At 41.7% G+C, this 15897-nt stretch overlaps 1 protein-coding gene across 1 annotated transcript; it reads left to right on the top strand.

Moving 5' to 3' along the window:
• Positions 1 to 10691: 10691 nt before the first annotated feature.
• On the top strand, positions 10692 to 14865 carry LOC117474988. Its single transcript, XM_034121033.1, has 2 exons — positions 10692 to 10974; positions 11096 to 14865. Exon 2 carries the CDS (start codon positions 11260 to 11262, stop codon positions 14863 to 14865), a length of 3606 nt encoding a protein of 1201 aa, XP_033976924.1. The 5' UTR covers positions 10692 to 10974; positions 11096 to 11259.
• Positions 14866 to 15897: the final 1032 nt, after the last annotated feature.

Genomic DNA, 15897 nt, shown 5'->3' with positions numbered 1-15897 from the left:
CACCTATTGTTCTCACACATGGATATATTATGGCTATAAGCCTGGGTAGTACTGAGAGACGGGACCCTCATTGGCTGGCCCGGCCTGGCATGGCATGGCATGGTGCCACACTGGGTCAACGGTGTCCATACCAGCACCCAGGGCCTCCTTTGTTTGATTCTGTTGACATGGCAACAACGTGTCTCATCAGAACCAATCAGTGGGCCGGTGCCTTTTTGAGAAAGTACAGACCCATGTTCCTCCCTAATGAGCTCTTCCCATTAAACTCCCCCTCTTAGCCTGTGTCTAATTAAAGGGCATTACACAAAAGACTATCTTCTGTTCTACCCACTGGATTCATTCATGATCAGAAATGTGCCTCAACAGAAGCAGCGACACACCTTTCTAATGTGACAGAAAAGAAAAATGTTTCAGTGTTTTTATTCATTTTCAGGTGTTTTTAAATAAGGTTCATATTGGTATTACATGTGATTGATTACATTATCAAATACAAAAAGCAATCTATTAACAGCCCTTTTGAACAAATGTGTAATTAGATTATAACTATTATGTGTTTTCGTTGATTCATTACATCTGTACAATATGTTCATTTTACAACCTTTTTTCCCTTGAAAACCACATTAACTAATGTGAAGTGCATGCCACATGTTGTGGAATACAGCTGTACTTTGTGCTACTAATGTTTTTGTAAGTGTAACTTGACTTGATTAACTGCAAATGCTGAAGAATATGTTCAATGTTTGATTTTGAATAAAAACTTTTTTAATAGGATTTAGGTATCACATTTTCGTTTGTATTTACATTTGTCAATATTAATTATCTGATCCAACCCTTTAGGAAGCACACTTGGAAAGTCTAAAATTGTTTAATGATAATAATTGATATTGCTATTTATTTAGTTGAACAAGGTTCTTAGCATTTTTTTAAACTCAATTTCGATGTTTCAAAAGTGATAAACAAAAGATGAAAAATATAGCCTAAAGATACTTGCTACTCATTGAAAAATGTTCAACCTTATACAAACTGTACTGAAGAGAGAGAATTACACATATGTACATTTCTTTAAGAACTTTGAATCTATTGGCTTAACGGTGCCTTGAGCTAAATGCTAACGGCAGCATGCTAATATAAGCACAATGCTTAATGTGCTCACAATGTTCACAATCCTGGTTTAACATGTTGACAAAGTACAGCTGAGGCAAATGGGAAGTCATATTGTTCGGTAGTTGGTCATAAACCAAAGTATTTAACCAAATTAAACTTTGACCTGACTGCTGACAGCAAGAGGAAATGCCAAGGGTTCATTAAAAGTTATTAGCATTCATCACGAGGGTGACACGAATGCAGGCACTAATGATGCTAGCAGGGCTAAAAACTGGCTTATGATGCTAATTCGTTCAATTTACAGTTTGTCTAATTATTATTGGAAAATGTTCTCTGATGTACTTCCGCATGCTGTTTTTAAATGGATTTTAAAGTAGATTTTGTCTACCGTATCTTTTGGTGCTTTTTGTTGTCATTTATGTTTTGTTGTTTTTTTCCAAATAACCCTTTTTAATTCTCTTTCTTATTTTGCTAAGGAGAACCCTTTGTTTAAACCGGTAAAAAAGTTTCAAAATGATTGTTAATAGGATTTTTTAGAACCTAAGGGGTTTAAAGGCCCTGACACACCAAACTGACACCAAAGAACACGTCCCGACCATGGATGTATAATAAGAACTGGATACAGCGTGGGAGGCGGGGCCTCGTTCATTCCTATGAGAGTTGCTCATTGGCGCATGAGGACAAAATGGCCCAACTTTTGAGAGAGCGAAACGTCACAAAAGTATTCATATAATCCGTTCTTATTGTGCATCCATGGGTAAAGGTAAAACTCATGTACTACTGAACACGTCACATGAACGTGCCGGGCGGCGCGGTCCAGTGGGTTAGATGCGCGTTCATAATGCAGAGGAAAATAACTCTCAGAATAACGTTATTAGCACATTTTACAACTTGAGGACCGAATGTTTTTAATAAGGGCTATACAAATGTTCATACTGGGTAGTTTATTTAGTTTAAAAAAAATGATCCAACGATTTACAGACGTCTCTTTCCCAATGTTAGTCAATGGGAAAAAGTATTTCCGGGCCCAGCGACTGATACGGAAGTGTAGTACCGCAGTTTGGCCACAACAAATATTTTCCTCAGAGTCCGGCGCACTTCCTGGGGGCTTGGTCCCGACGGACCCGACTGTTGTGTCGCCTCACGTCTCCTGCGTCTTGGCCAAAAAGTCACACTGGAACACACCGCAAAGACTTCAGCCGACGGCCAAGTAGCACGTACGCACTGCGTATGCGTGAGTGGCAATAGCTCTCCTTACCAGCAGGCGGCGGTAGTGTGTATTCGTCATTCAAAAGGCAACCGGAAGACAGACTGCGTGATATATACAAACAACGAATAGCGTGTGCGTTCCATTTTCACTCTCGTCCATCACAGACTGTTTCACGTAGCGACTTATAATCGTATAATTCTTGCGTCCAGGTGAGATGAAAATGAAAAATAATAGCCGTCTGTGTGTGCCTAATCGTTTGTTTGCGTACCTCACTTCCGTTTCGCTTCTCATGCACTGATTCACTAAGCTGAACAGCCAATCAGAGTGATTTATTTTGCCGACAGCCTCCGCTGTGGATTGAACATGGTCAATCGGCAGCGGAAGGTGTCGGCACAGCCGAAAAGACACGACGGTGCGGGACACACCAATCTGAGTAGGGCAACAGGACGATCATCGACAGCCAGACATCTATCGACGGCCTTAATGTGTATACTGCAAATTATTAATTAAACTAAACTGAATATTTTACCCTTTATAAAGAGGTTTACAACCAAATTGGTGTGCTTATTAACAACAGGAATATTTGTATTCACTTATAAGGTCAATTAGTCTGGATATTGAAATCATGCCAGCAAGCCCTTCTAGCATGATCCAAACCAATTAGACTTTGCTTTATGATTTACAGTATTGAATACAACACTGCCACACCTCACCCTGCAATAAAGATATAGAAACAGACGGGAACGTCAACAAGCATTCCAGTAAACAGAAACTTAGATTAAATCAAATTTAAAAAACTGAAGATCCAAGGGTCAGTCAGGGTGTTTACACGACAAGATGATAAAATAAGTCCTGATATTTTATGACGCACACTGTCTCATGAATTACGTAACAATATGTCAGGAGAACAAATTAAATGTGATAAATAATAATGCCATTACACAAGCATGTTTGAAGGTCTTTCACAAGTTATTTTGGCTGATATAATTTACAAAACATAGCAGTCATCCAATTTTCTCTTTTGAATTTACTTCTTAAAGGTTAGGATGGGGTTTTCTTTTTTTTCTGTTTACTTTTTCAATTTCTGACTCTTAGAAAAAAGAGTCTTTACAGATATCCTAATTTATTCGTTAGAATGTCATCAACATTTGTCTTTCTGGCTTCTGGGGGAGATGATTGTCCGGCAATGTACATCTTTTTTTGTACATGAATGTTTAAATACCAAAATGTGATGAATATCTGCATACAAAATTATAAATAAATCAAAGTTATTAACATTAAAATGGCTTTATCTCTGATATGTAAACTTCATTTTAAACAGGTTTTCTAAAATGAGGTCAAAAGAACATAAATACAAAAATGCTCACTGTGAAACACTCCTCTAAACCAAGTGAACAATGCACACTAATGGCTATGTGTTTTTTGCCGGTGTGAAAAAAAGGAAGCCCTGATTACAATCTTTCAAGTACTTTCATGTAATGTACCTACTGCTCAGTGGTGTAAAGTAGCTAAGTACATTTACTCAAGTACTGTACTTAAATACAATGTTAAGGTGCTTGTACTTTACTTGAGTATTTCTACTCAACTACTACTACATTTCAGACGTCAATATTGTACTTTAACTCCACTAAATGTATTTAATACCTTTAGTTACTTGAAGATTTGGAATAATGATGGAAATATAATCAACACTTAAATAAGACTTTAGTTACACCTGGAGTAAATTCACAATCTACCCTGCAGTATACAAATAATAATAATTATAACTAGCTGCACCTTTACCAGCTTTGACAACACTTTCATGCATCAATAATTATAATCAAAACATGATATAATATGTATTATTCTGAAATGGACCAATCTGCATGAGTACTTTTACTTTTACTTTTTAAAGGTCCCATGTCATGCTTTTCCGGTTATTACCTGTCCCCTTGTGTGTTATGAAGGTTGTTATGCATGTAAACGGTCTGCAGAGTCAAAAACCCTCAAAGTACACCCTGTAGCGAGTAAAACTCTAACACAGAAAAGACCTGTCTATGCTGCCCCAGAATGCCTCGTTGGAGATTTCTCTTTTTCCATTAGCCGCGTTCACACCGGAGTACTTTTCACCGTACTTTTCGCGTTTAGTTCCGTGAGTACCCCTTATGTCGCGTTCACACCAAAAATCGTACTTAATCTCGGGTACTTTTACCCCCATTTTTAGAGCCCGCTGGGAGAGCGTACTTTTCTGTGGGTGAAAAGTGCCCCAAAAGTGCCCCAGTGCTGATTGGCTGGGCGAATTGCAAACCACGCCCGTACAACTGTGAAAATGTTGTGTGGAGACGCCATTGTTTTTCCTCGCTACAAAAACCCAACGCACCAACGGAGCGTTGGGTTTGTTTTTGAAAGCAGTTATGGCAAGCATCAAGAAATGATGAGGAGGTGTCGGCGCTTCTGGAGATCTACGCCGAGGACGCGACCCAGGGAATGCTACTGAAGCCAGTTCAGTAGCTTTCACTCGACCTGGGAATCGTGCACAGCCGGCTAAAAATAAAGAAACTCAGGACTACAAACGGCGGATTCAGTGGCCAACGATGACTACCACGACGAAGGTAAAATCAACTACATGCACTGGGGGTTTAATCTGCACAATAATGGTCTCAGATGTACTTTTATTTGCTCAGTAGATCAAGCTAGCCATGCTAGCCTGAATAGGCTAACACCGGCCCCGAGCTAGCTACATCTAGCTAGCTAGATATTCTCGGCTGCTATGAAAACGTTTTGACTTGTGAATAACTGTGCAGTGTTTCTGTAATTTGCTTCACTAACTCATGGCACTAATCGTCTGTTTCAGGCGAGGATGGACAACTCTCGGGATTGGAAACAAGCGAGCTTTGCATTCTAGATCACAGCGCTAGCTCGTCCTCCTTACCAGCAACCAAACGCAAAGGTACACACACTGTAACTTTGTCTTGAAAGAACGTTACGCATCGAACTGATGTTCACAATCATGTTTATTTCATAATATTCATCATATTTTATGTTTAACTTGCCTCAACAACATTAAACAAAGTTCAAGCATACATGAAGCACTCTTCAAAAAGGAACAATCCTCCGTGTTTGAACCTCTTAAATCGCTGCATAGCCGATTTATTTGGACTGGATTATCCCAGAGAGGCCAAACATTCTTTATAACACAGTTTCAGATTTGTGAAACCTTAATTCTATTTGTGAAAATACAAAAAAGGGAGATTTCAGTGCTTTTTTTACATGTAGACCACATTAGACCATGTCCTGATCTAAAACCACTATACCTAGACTCATCAAATCTGGACTGGATTATCCCAGAGAGTCAAAAGATTCTTTATAACACAGTTTCAGATTTGTGAAACCTTAATTCTATTTGTGAAAATACAAAAAACACATTCCTAGTATGTTGTAAAACTACATGGCGACTAAACAGATCTTGTATCTTGCTTATTTTCCCCTCTTAGGAAAGCGGACACAGGATGCGAATTTCTTTGACACCGCCCAGGCGTTGGAGGACCGGCGTGCCGTGGTGAATAAGTCGCTGCGTGGAGATCAGATGGTGCTGTTCACCAAGGCCCAGGAAACGGAGGACAAGATGCTCACCTCGATGGAGCGCCAGGCAGAAGTGTTCAAGCAGCAGATGGAGCGCCAGCAGCACCAGGATGAAGTGTGGGCGCTGTGCCATGAGGAAGCGTCGGCGCAGCGGCAGGATGAGCGACAAACTGCATTTAATAACAGTTTATTTGGTATAGTTTTTGTAAATAATGACACACGACACACAACTTTGCACTAAGGTGTGTATGCTGCTGAGAATATCCCTACACCTGGGACAGTTTATTTTATATTGTTATTACTGTTATGACTTTATTTTATATATAATGTTTACTGACATGTACAACTGACACTTTATTTACATTGTTCTATTTAATGTTATGTCTTGAGAGTGCAATAAAGAAAACCGACATGGCGATTAAGCTTATTTCTCCTGACACTTTATCTTTTGTGTAGCATCCTATACATCACATGTAAGTGATTATTCTGATACCATCATGTTTCATCGGTTATAAACTGGCAAAGCTTTATTTGTCATTTATTTATCATCAATGTTGCAACCTTGTGGGGGAATGGCAGCGGCACATACACAAATATGATAATTTATATCATTTTAAATAATTATTTGACCTAAACTTTTAATTCCCCCCCATTTCACACAACACAACATGGAGTCCACTATGGGCCAAAACTAACATGTATGTTTGCATAGTGTTTATGGCAGACGGATGCAGTGGGTCTCAGGAAGATATATATATATATATCATTAAGGTGGGTTTGCTGCTGAGACAATCCCTACACCTGGGACAGTTTATTTTATATTGTTATTACTGTTATTATATAGTACAACTGACACTTTATTTTATATTGACAATGTTTACTGACATGTACAACTGACACTTTAGTTACATTTAAAATATTTCTATTTAATGTTATGTCTTGAGAGTGCAATAAAGAAAACCGACATGGCGATTAAACAGATCCTGTATCAGCCATCCTACGGTGAAACATGGCAATCATGTGTGCTTTCCGTCGGCCAATCCTTTTCCTAAAGCTTTTGAACTGCCTTTGATGCTGAAGAAACTTTGCGATTATAGCATTCGACGTGTGGCGGCTCCGGATTTTTGTCGGACGCCTAATAGGCTCAGGCTCTGGCCGCATTAACGAAGTTACAAAGCTGTATAACATGAGCACAAACAGCACAACTTCAGTCGACTCCATCTCCATCATGTCTGAGGTCGGAAGGTAAACAACAGACAGTATACGCGGGAAGTTTTTCTTCTTCTTCTTCTCTTGTTTTGTAGCGGATTGCAAACAACTTTAAGGTGCTTACCGCCACCTACTGTACTCGCCGTGAAGTTGTTTGTGGCCTGCCAGTAAAGCTAAAGCAGAAGAAGAAGAAGTGACGTCAGCGGCTCATTTGCGTAATCTTCCCTCAGGGAAAAGTACTCCGGTGTGAACGCGATCTGTACTAAGTGCCCTGGGGTTAAAAGCGCCGGGGCTCTTAGTGCCGGAACTAAGTACAGGAAAGTACTTGGTGTGAACGCGGCTAATGTTTTCTTCCTGGGTACAGTGACGTGCCCATACCCAAATGGACCAATCCTTGGAGCTCCTCACATTTTGGACTTTTACTTGTAACAGAGTATTCCTTCACTTTGGTACTTCTACTTTCACACAAGTACAATAGCCGCGTTCACACCGGCGCTTTTAACCCCAGGGCACTTAGTACAGATCGCGTTCACACCGGAGTACTTTTCCCTGAGGGAAGATTACGCAAATGAGTCGCTGACGTCACTTCTTCTTCTTCTGCTTTGGCTTTACTGGCAGGCCACAAACCACTTCACGGCGAGTACAGTAGGTGGCGGTATGCACCTTAAAGTTGTTTGCAATCCGCTACAAAACAAGAGAAGAAGAAGAAGAAAAACTTCCCGCATATACTGTCTGTTGTTTACCTTCCGACCTCAGACATGATGGAGATGGAGTCGACTGAAGTTGTGCTGTTTGTGCTCATGTTATACAGCTTTGTAACTTCGTTAATGCGGCCTGAGCCTGAGCCTATTAGGCGTCCGACACAAATCCGGAGCCGCCACACGTCGAATGCTATAATCGCAAAGTTTCTTCAGCATCAAAGGCAGTTCAAAAGCCATAGGAAAAGGATTGGCCGACGGAAAGCACACATGATTGCCATGTTTCACCGTAGGATGGCTGATGACGATAAGCAAGATACAGGATCTGTTTAATCGCCATGTCAGTAGTGTTACCAATCCCGCTTCAATCTCATTAGTATGCATAAAAAAGTGACAGGTCACACCTTCTAAGTCCCGCCCCCTAATTATGCTAATGAGCCCCTTTGATATGCTAATGAGCCCCTTTGATATGCTAATGAGCCCCTTTGTTCAAGGTGTTATCGCGTATAGGTGTTACATCCCCCCGGTAGCCCCCACCCCCCTCAGCCAGCCCCCCTCCCCCTCACATACAGGTGTTACATCCTCACCGGTAGCCCCCACCCTTCTCAGCCCCCACCCTTCTCAGCCCCCACCCTTCTCAGCCCCCACCCCGCTCAGCCCCCACCCTCTCAACCCACCCCCTCCTTACAGCAGGTTTCACATCCCCCCTGTCGCCCCCACCCCCCTCCTCAGCCCCCATCCCTCTCAACCCCCTCCTCCTCCCCCCTCCTGTCCGGTCGGCATGTTCGTTAGAGTTTAAATCTTCCGAGGCAGAATTAGAAAAGTGCCGGTTAAAGGTCTTCTATGTTATTTAATGAGCTTTGAAACAAACTGATATGATTCGATATTAAACCAACTAATTATAGTAGATTAATTAACTATTCAAAAACGTGTACAGTAATTTACAATAACACGGGAATAATAAACGGACTGCTCTCCCCCTCCTGACAACACGACAGTATCAAAGTCGCGGGTCCAATAATGAGTGACTCGACAGTAAAACTAAAACATATCTATAAATAGTTTAGGTAGTTTGAGAGGTAAATAAAATAGCTACGTGTGATATCTGAAGAGTGTGTTTTGTTCCGCTCACCGCATGCAGAGATGCATGTCGAATAGTCCGCAGCATCGGATCTCCCCCCGTCAGCAACAGCGGGTCTCCCCCGTCAGATTAGACTTTACTAGCGTTTATGTCCATGCGCAATCAGCCCCTACAGGACATCTTTTGTCTGTCACACACACTATTCTTGTATGTCGCATAAGTGGTGTAGCTGATGCTGTATTGCGCTAAAGGGGATATCATTCTGAGAGATTTCCCTCCACACACACACACACACACACACACACACACACACACACACACACACACACACACACACACACACACACACACACACACACACACACACACACACACACACACATACCCGTATTCCCCTCCTACCCTGCCTTTTTTTTTTTAATTTTAAATAAGAGTTGGGTTAATAACTAAGGAGGCTCTCTTGAAGTGTACGGATGGTGAACTAATGTTTAATTACTATACTAACTATAAGGGCCTCTCTTATAGAAAGGAGGGGTAATCTGGTAATAAATGCAACAAAGTCTCTCTGAAGAGGTTGGCAATAAATTAAAGATCTTAATGATCCTGGGGTATTTTGGTTTTTTCTTTATGTTTAATTACATCACCCCTTAATAAAATAATCCTTATATGAAGTTATATGAGATTAGAAGTAGCTGTAGGTTTGGAGGAAAGAGAAGATTTATTTTTTATTTTTTAAATGTGCTCACCACAGATGTTAGCTGTAAAAAACACTTAAGAATGCATAGACCTGGAGGTGTGACCCAGGATGGCTCCATCCATTTCATCCCCCACACACACACACACACACACACACACACACACACACACACACACACACACACACACACACACACACACACACACACACACACACACACACACACACACACACACACACAGACCGTCTTTTTTTAAATATGAGAGGGGTTAATAACTAAGTATGTTCTTTTGAATTGTATGGATGGTGAACTAATGTTTAATTACTATACTAACTTTAGGGGCCTCTCTTATTGAAAAGAGGGGTAATCTGGTATTAAATGTAACAAAGTCTCTCTGAAGAGGTTGGCAATAAATTAAAGATCTTAATGATCCTGGGGTATTTTGGTTTTTTCTTTATGTTTAATTACATCACCCATTAATAAAATAATCCTTATATGAAGTTATATGAGATTAGAAGTAGCTGCAGGTATGGAGGAAAGAGAAGATTTTTTAAAAGGTCCTGCTATTTCATTATGAATCGGCTCCTTAAGGTCTGATCAACACAGAGGTTAGCTGTAAAAAAACACTTAAGAATGCACAGACTTGAGAGTTTTAAGAAATCACTGACAGACAACACATGTTAAATTAATAATACCATTCCGATTGGTTCCCCACTTTTTCTGGGGCCTATTGACATGCTTATTTGCAATACAGCTATTTAAGGTGAGCACATTTTCACAAGAACAGACCGCATGACCTTCTGGAGAGAATGAGACCTGATTTGGATCTGATCTGGAAAAAAGCACTGGTAAGTACTTTTATATTTTATAATATCATGTAATTATCCATTCATTAATTTTGGGGTGAAGACATGGCCTGGTTTTAGGTTTTAAGGGTTAGGCATGTGTTTTGGTTTTTGACTAAGGTTATAATAATAAGTCTCCAGGAAATGCATGTAAGTCAATGTATTGTGTGTGTGTGTGTGTGTGTGTGTGTGTGTGTGTGTGTGTGTGTGTGTGTTTTGGCTTATTTAAATTAAAATCGAAATATGGTTTTTATTCATTTTTTACCTGATGTATAAATTGTCCATAGTAACGTTTTATATACCTGCTCTTTTGCTACAAGGTAATGGAATCTACAGCATAAGCCATTCATCGGTAAAACAACGGGGGGAGAGATCTCTGACGTGTGAAATCGAGGGTGTCCCCAGTCCCAGATAGGAGCATCCCTCTACCTCTGTCACGCCACGTTCGGGGCGACCCCCAACACCACTGCAGTCTGAGCGCCAGGCATATTTTTGAGCTTCTCAGTGTGGCCTAGAACAGCTCTGGATGACCCCATCCCAAACACACTCCAAACGAGGTGCCATACAGGTAAATTACTTGTGGTTATTTTTATAAGATGATCGCTAAATGATTTGTTGTTAAATATAATATTTCAGTGTTTCAAATACTTACCCCCTCTTTTTTACCTCTCTGTCTCTTTTCTGTACAGATCTGCCTCGCGAGCACAGCGCTGCGACCGTCAACTTTATGGTTACACCAACTGAATAAGCTGGAGGCGTTTGATAGCGGTGTGGTTTTCTTCAGCAGTGAGAAATGTATTTTTGATTTCCTTTCTATTTTCTTGTGATGGGATGATTTCATAAACGGTCAAACATGGGTGATTTAGCAGCTACAGAAACGTCGTTTCTGCATTGTTTGAATGATATAATCCCCCTAAGCGAAAATGAATACATATATAGTGAAATGTCATTTCCTCAGTGTTCAAACAATATTAGCGAATTGAATGACGAAGAACTAGATGTAAACGACCATTCCTCCCCCTCGGAAACAAACTCATGCTATCCACCAACATTAGATAGCGCACTGGAAGTAGTTTTAGACAGCCACCAAAACTATGAAGCAGACCTTGTGGTTTTAAATCAGCACGCAGACAAAGTACCTCTGTCTTCAGTTCTAACTCCTCCTAACGATGAAGCAGACGTTATATATGATTCAACAGATAGAGAAACGTCATTTAATCAATGTTTGAATAATATAAGTGGCCTAAGCGATGATGATTATACGTATGATGAAATGTCATTTCCTCAGTGTTCAGACAATATTAACGATCTAAGTTATGACGAGCTAGTTGTAAACGAACCTACCAACCCCTCAGAAACAAACTCTAGCTATCCAATAACATTTGATGGCATTCTGGAATGGGTGTTAGATTGCTACCAAAACTCTGACGCATATCCTGGTCTGGTGCATTTAAATCAGCTCGCAGACGAAGTCCGTGTGTCAAATAATGTTAGCGAGGCCCCCGTTAATGCTGAATCAGCAGCTTCCTCTGTGGAAGATGGCGGGTACATTGACGACAGTATGGATGGTTCAGAAGCACTAGCTTCCTCAGTGGAATACGGTGGTTACATCGGCGACGACGATAGCATAGATGGTTCAGAAGCACTAGTTTCCTCAGTGGAATACGGCGGATACATTGATGACGATAGCATGGATGTTTCAGAAGCATCAGTTTCCTCTGTGCAAACCGGTGGATACATTATCGACGATGACAGTATGGATGCTTCAGAAGCAGCAGTGTCCCCCGTGCAAAACGGTGTACACAATGATCAAAACAGCATCCCGAATGCTCCCGAGGTAGCAGGCCCGTCGTTACAAAATGGTGGAAATGCTAATGACAGTCGGAATGCTTCAACACGTGTTGTGTCTCGACCTGTATTCAATAACATAGAACTGAGTCAGTCTTTAGTCCTACCCCGTCCTAGCGCCGAGGCAGATTACACATCGTATCACGTTAGTATGATGGCCAGTGTACATGAGATGCTGGATGAGGCTTTTTTACTAACAAATAGGGAAGATCTTGTACAGATTGAGTTAAGGGGGGAGCAACTGCAAGGTAACGTGTCAGCCATTTTGAATGCCAACCACGACAGTAATCTGAATGATTTTGATGAAGCGCTCTTCAACGCAGTGCAATCAAATTGGGCTGTAATGGCAGATAGCGATCTTGAATTAGTGGTGCAAATTGTTCAATCCCCTCGGGGTGGTGGGGAGAAACGATTGGCTGGTAAAATGTTGGACAATGAAATTGTTAAAAAGAAGAAGCGTTTTCTTTACATTGTTCACAACCCCGTCAACCAGCTGTGTTTTGCTATTAATTTAGCACTGTTGCTGCATGACAACCTCACTGATAACGAAGGTTTTGAACGCGGTAGAGAGATTCAGAGGGGGGTGGGTTTGACAGACCAGACAGCGGTGACATTCACTGACATTGAGAAATTCGAAGAGAGTTTAAAATGCAAGATTGTGGTTTTTTACAGAGGCGATGGAGATCGGACCCTCTGTAAATTCCAGACAGACGGTCCCAAAAGAGATAAAACTGTGTTTTTATTTCTCCTCGAAAACCATTACTATGGGATTAAGAACTTGAAGGGTTTTCTAGGCGCCTCCTTTGTCTGTGAACACTGCTACACCGGCTACAACTCACGATGGTTTCATTCATGTAAAGGCCATTGTTTTGTCTGTCTTGACCCCTCATGTACTCTGGATGAGTTTAAACCCATCTTTTGTAAAGACTGTAACAAAACTTGCCGTACGGTCGGCTGTCATGCTCGACATAAAAAACAGACACAGAGAGCATCAGCCATTGCCAGTAACTGCGATTTACACAAAAAGTGTGTAGATTGTCAACTTTCTTACTACATTCCCAAGAGTAGTGCAGATAAAACACACAAGTGTATGGTGAAAAAATGTAAGATATGTAACGAAAAGCTGCCCTCTGCTTCAACAGGCGAGTGTGTAGAACATCAGTGTTACATTGGTGTGTTACCCAAAGAGACAGAGCACAACGACCACATCGTGTTTTATGATTTTGAAACAATGGCGGGGGCAGACGGTGTACATGTCCCCTTCCTGGTGTGTACAAAAACCCTGGCAGGCGAAACTTGGGTCGCTGAGGGCACCGACTGTGCACTGCAGTTTCTGGCCCACTTTAGACTCCCTAAATTCAAGAATGCAACCTTCATTGCTCACAATGCCAAGGGTTTTGACAGCTATCTCATTATCAATGCAATGATTGAACAAGGGTTAAAACCATCTTTGGTAATGCAGGGAAGTAAAGTGATTTATTTTACTGACCAAGATTTCAGACAAAAGTACATAGATTCTCTGTCTTACCTCTCTATGCGGCTGGCTGCAATGCCCAAAGCTTTGGGGTTCGAAGATAAAACCAAGGGGTATTTCCCTCACGGTTTCAGCTCTAAGGCCAATCTGAGTTATATCGGACCTTACCCACCAGCACACTGTTATGGGATTGAACGCATGACAACTGATGAAAAGAGTGACTTTTTCGCATGGTATGAGACGGTACGCACGGGTACTTTTGATTTTCGAAAGCAGGCATTGCTTTACTGTAAAAACGATGTCGACATTCTTGCACAGGGCTGCACTTTATTCCGAAAAGGATTCCTTGAAGAGACTGGTGTAGATCCTTTTAGTCGTGCGACCATTGCTTCGGCCTGTATGAAAGTTTTCACCACAAACTTTCTGCCTCCAAAAACCCTAGCCATCCCCCCGCCCGATGATTACCGTCGTGAAAACAAGACATACTCCAGCGCTGGTATCCAGTGGTTAGATTGGGTGGCTCATACTGAGGGGGTATTTATTCAACATGCGTTGAATGAAGGTGAGAAACGAGTGGGACGTTTCGTCGTAGATGGTTTTGCTGAAGTTGAGGGAGTAAAGATTGTCTGGGAATTTCTTGGGTGCTTTTATCACGGCTGTCCGTCGTGTTATAAGGGGCATGAGAAAAACCCCCTGACAGGTGGCACATTTGAACGGCTCCATGCAGCTAGTGAGGAAAAGCTGCATGAGCTACAGTCTGTTCACGGGGCCAAAGTGATCGTTATGCGAGAGCATACATGGGGTGAGATGAAAAAATCCAATCAAGATTTGCAGGCTTTCCTCAGGGATTACAAAGCTCCAGAACCGTTGACCCCCAGGGCTGCTTTATACGGGGGAAGAACGTGTGCAGTGAAGTTGAGGTACACGGCAGCGGCAGATGAATTGATTCATTATTGTGATTTCACCTCCCTGTACCCCTTTGTAAACTGCACAGGCCTCTATCCCGCTAGGCCACCCTCAGATCATCTTCCGAGATTTCAAAGATCCTCAGAGTTATTTCGGGTTAATCAGAGCTACCGTAGAACCTCCCAGGGGTCTTTACTTTCCAGTTCTGCCTTACAAAACTGCAGCGGGTAAACTTGTGTTCACCCTCTGTCGTACATGCGCTGAGCTTAACAACCAACAGGGGCCCTGCACGCACAGCAAAGAGGAAAGAGCATTAACAGGAGTATGGGTGACAACAGAATTCAACAAGGCTCTGGACATGGGTTACAAGCTGACTCAGATCACAGAGGTGTGGCATTTTGAGAACAAAAGTGACAGCATTTTTGTAGATTATATACACACATTCTTGAAGGGTAAACAAGAAGCATCTGGTTATCCTTCAGAAGCAACAGATGATGAGAGCAGACAAAAGTATGTGACAGACTACCATGCTAATCAAGGCATACAGCTCGACGCAGCTAAAATCACATCAAACCCAGCCAAAAGACAAGTGTCAAAGCTATGTCTCAACAGTTTCTGGGGTAAATTTGCTCAGAGAAGCAATCTGACACAGACTAAGATTGTGACCAAACCAGAAGAATTTCTTAACCTCTTGTTTTCAGCTAAACATAAGGTTAAGTATTTCTCATTCACCAATGACAGGACAGCTCTGGTCCAATGGTGTTATGACGACGATGGTCACTCCCCTCCCAACAAGGTGGATAACATATTCATTGCAGCATTCACCACGGCCTATGCCAGGCTAAAACTGTACAGCGAATTGGAGAAATTGCAGCACAGAGTCTTCTACTACGACACAGATAGTATCATATATGTAACAAGACCTGGAGAGACTCCACTTCCGATGGGGGTTTATCTGGGGGATCTTACAGACGAGCTGGGCGGTGATACAATCAAAGAGTTTGTTTCTGCAGGTCCTAAAAGTTATGCATACCAAACCAAAAATCAGAAAAAGGTTGTAATGCGAGTGAAAGGGATTACACAGACGCATGAGTGCTGTGAACGGGTGAACTTTGACAGTCTTACAGAGCTGGTGGAAGGCTACGTTCAAAACACTGAGAGGGGGCGGGTTCTCGAGGTCCCACAACACAACATTGTACGAAATAAAGAGGGTTTCGTTTTGAGAAATGTGTCATTCACCAAAAAGTTCAGAGTGGTGTTTGA

The sequence above is a fragment of the Trematomus bernacchii genome, unplaced genomic scaffold (genome assembly GCF_902827165.1).
Source record: "Trematomus bernacchii unplaced genomic scaffold, fTreBer1.1, whole genome shotgun sequence".
NCBI classification, from domain to species: Eukaryota; Metazoa; Chordata; class Actinopteri; order Perciformes; family Nototheniidae; genus Trematomus; species Trematomus bernacchii.
The sequence above is the reverse complement of the archived record's forward strand: the minus strand, read 5'-3'. Positions and strand labels throughout refer to the sequence as shown.